Source organism: Asparagus officinalis, chromosome 2 (assembly GCF_001876935.1).
Source record: "Asparagus officinalis chromosome 2, Aspof.V1, whole genome shotgun sequence".
NCBI classification, from domain to species: domain Eukaryota; kingdom Viridiplantae; phylum Streptophyta; class Magnoliopsida; order Asparagales; family Asparagaceae; genus Asparagus; species Asparagus officinalis.
This window is the reverse complement of record NC_033795.1, coordinates 17,256,526-17,259,866: the sequence shown is the minus strand read 5'-3', so window position 1 is coordinate 17,259,866 and position 3,341 is coordinate 17,256,526. Positions and strand designations below refer to the sequence as shown.

The window sequence follows — 3,341 nt, the reverse complement described above, 5'->3', positions numbered from 1 at the left end:
TGAACAATGTTGCTATTATTTTTTTTTTTGCCAAAAACTCAAAATCTACAGCGGAATATATATAAAAAAATTAAACTATATAAAGAAAAACAACTATCACAAAAAATAACTAACAATAAACAAACAAGGTTTTACAGTGATTAGGAAAAACAATCCTACATCTACTTTTTCTTCTCCCGATGTGACTTCCTCGTTATGCAAAGAGTTCACCTAAATTATAAAGCTAATTTACTAGGCTTACAAAACCGAAATCCTACTTTCTTCCAAACTAGTCATCCCATAACGAGTAACTTCTAGCCCTAATTAGTCACAACCCTCAATTCAACCGGCTTGAGTACGCTATAAATAAAATTCAAAGTAAAGCCAAATACAAAACAAGTAAGCTCAAGATAAAGAACAATCTTACAATCCTTTTGATAAAACAATCCATCCCTCAAAGGATATAAGTGAAGCTAGATGAATAATGATAAAGAAGATCAATTCAAGGGCAATTCTTCTTGCTGAAATGATCCAAAATGTGTGCACGCGATTGAGAATTTGACAAGGCTCTAGGGAATCAAAAACTCTCAACTTGATCTCTCAATTGCAAAACCTAGAACTCCTCTTTTCTCTTTCTATGTTATAATCTCACAATTAGGTCAGAAAAAAATATCCTAAATGGGGTAGTAGTTGGAGATAATATAAATGACGAACAACTATGATTGAATTACAAAATACTACATTTACCCAACTTTACCATTGGTAATGCCCCTCGTCGATCGATGGTGTTGAGAGATCATCAATAGTTGAGAAGCTTATCCATGATATTCATGTCTCTGGATTTTTGCGCCATAAATGTATCATAGTACCATCAATGGTCACTATGCACCATTGATGGTCAAATGGTATCATCGATGGTTGTGGTACTGAAATCAGCTTTTGAGTTGTTTTTTTGCCTCATTTTAGCTCGCACATGTTCCGTCTCTGTATCTACCTATACTAGATCATCTCATACTAATATTAGTACCAAATTAGAGTTATCTATTACTCAAGCAAAAGATATTGTACATACAACATCCTAACAAGTTACTGTGGAAAAAGATGATGATTGAAGGAGGAAGAGAAGGAAGAAAACAAATTCATGGGTTCATCAGGAAAAAAAGAGAAAGATAAGAGGTTGAGAATGAGGATAGTTTAGGGATAAAAAAGGATCTCTTCTCTCTCTGCTGAGGAGGCAGCTAAAAGGAGGCCTTTTCACATAAAAATTGCGATCAGGGGGCCTAAATACGTGGGCCCAAAATAGAGAGTTTTGATCACATGATATATCTTATTTTGAGGCCAAAGGACAAATTATCTATTTTTTTAATCTACAAATTTAATTATATACCATCTTGCCTATTATTTGCATTATTCTCTCTCTACTTTAATTTTTCTCCATAAAATTTTTTATCTGGAAAGTGTGGCTGAGGTAATAATATAACTTGGTCTTGCAAATAGTATTTTTCAAGTACCCAAAATAATAATAATAATAATAATTTATTGAGAAGTAAGTTAAGTGACTCAAAATAATCGATATCTTATCGTAATTAATTATTCAATTAATCTTATTTAAATCTTTATTTTTTGAATCTGAACTAACTTATTTTGGTTTTTTATTTTATTTTTTCTTAATTCAACATTTTTATTTTTTTAATTGCATAAGTGTATATTACTTTTAGAATTAGATGCATGTAACAGACGGCTAAATTGGAGTGTGCACATTGCTAGACTAAAATTTTATTGAAAAATAATATCATTAATAGTAAATAATTTAAAAAAAATATCTTTTATTTACCACATGGGTGGAAAAGTCTTTTCAACCATATGCTTAACATAGTTTGTTGTCATCAAAATTTTGGAGGCAATGTGTGTTTTAAACATAACGCACATTCCTTTTTAACCTTATGTTTAACACAGTTTGTTGTTATCAAACTTTTGGAGGCAACGTGTCGTGTGTGTTTTTTAAAAATTACATAGGAAATAGCATAAATTACTCCAAAATTAGCCAGATGGTGGGCCTTTAGCTGGGCCAAGTTCATGATAGTGCGTGTCGTCAAACTTAACACACTGGGCTGTACTTGGCCAGTGCAATACGAGTCCATCTTTTTCTAAGAGCCTGCTACAATGAGAGAGAACTTGAGAAGGAGAAGGAGAAGGAGCCTGCTACAATGAGAGAGAACTTAAAAGGGAGAGGAATTCAATTGATATGACTTGCCATTAGTGGTAGCCATCATATATATTGGTGTGTTTGGGTTTAAGAACGTGTAGATCAAGTTCAACGGAGTGGATCGCAAAAAAAAAAAAAGGAAAAAATGGATGGTTGTGATTTGATTTTTCTTAATATTGCTAAACTGATCAAAATTTATTTTTCTAAGAAAAGGTAATTTACTTCAACATGCACCATTGACTAAGAGCAAAAAACAATTTAGTAACTTTGAAAACAATGTAGCTTAAAATAATGCGAGGCTTAATTTTATAAAACATCCACATAAAGGGACAAGGTAACAATTTTTTAATCCTAGTTTTGAAAGTCCACTAGGAGAAAAATAATATAGAGAGCCCAGGTGCACATAACGGAAGTTTATTTTAACTACCTATTAAGTACCTAATGCATATACTGTCCATTGAATAAGATTTGGTTAATCAAGGATCTCCTCACCTTAATCCTTTCTCGTTGACCTCTCCGTTCTCTTCATCTAATGGCTAGTTCAATTTTAGCTTTGATTTTTGCATCCTTTTTATATTGTTCCTCTGTGGATGCAAATTATCGTCGCAACTTTTTGATTCGGGAGTCAGAAGCAGAGGCAGATTCTATAGCTAACACCAAGTATAGAACCGCTTACCATTTTCAACCTCTTCACAATTGGATCAATGGTATGTTCATGCTCGACCTCTTCATAGATAGCCTCTCTGTTTTCTTCACTCGGTTTTTTTTCCCATTCTATTAACATGAATCTTTACATTTGTTTCTCTTTTTTTTCACTTGGTCTTTTGGGTTTTATTGAAAAGAAAAATAGATCCAAGCTAATAATTGTGTACAAGTTGCCAATCTAAAATATTATACAATCAATGTGCAAGTATCACCCGGTAATAACCAGTTTGCGGATATTGTTGTTGATTTTTGCACTTACTAAAAATAATATATTGACGACATGGAAAAGTTTGAGCCTGGAGGAAAATTCCCCCCCTCTTAATCGAGGTAGAATGCTTATCATTTATATTAGCGTAATAACGGCATTCCGAAAGCTAAAATCAAAATTACAAAAAATCATCAAAATTAATCAGTAGCATATCCCATTATTTCCAAATGTCCAAGAATCAAC

At 32.6% G+C, this 3,341-nt stretch overlaps 1 protein-coding gene across 1 annotated transcript in view; it reads left to right on the top strand.

The window, feature by feature from the left end:
• LOC109830413 (beta-fructofuranosidase, insoluble isoenzyme 4-like) overlaps positions 2,668-3,341 on the top strand; it is a 3,327-nt gene continuing 2,653 nt past the window's right edge. The window contains 1 exon segment of the mRNA XM_020397669.1: positions 2,668-2,892. Within this exon segment, the coding sequence (XP_020253258.1) occupies positions 2,718-2,892 (175 nt within the window). The 5' untranslated portion in view covers positions 2,668-2,717.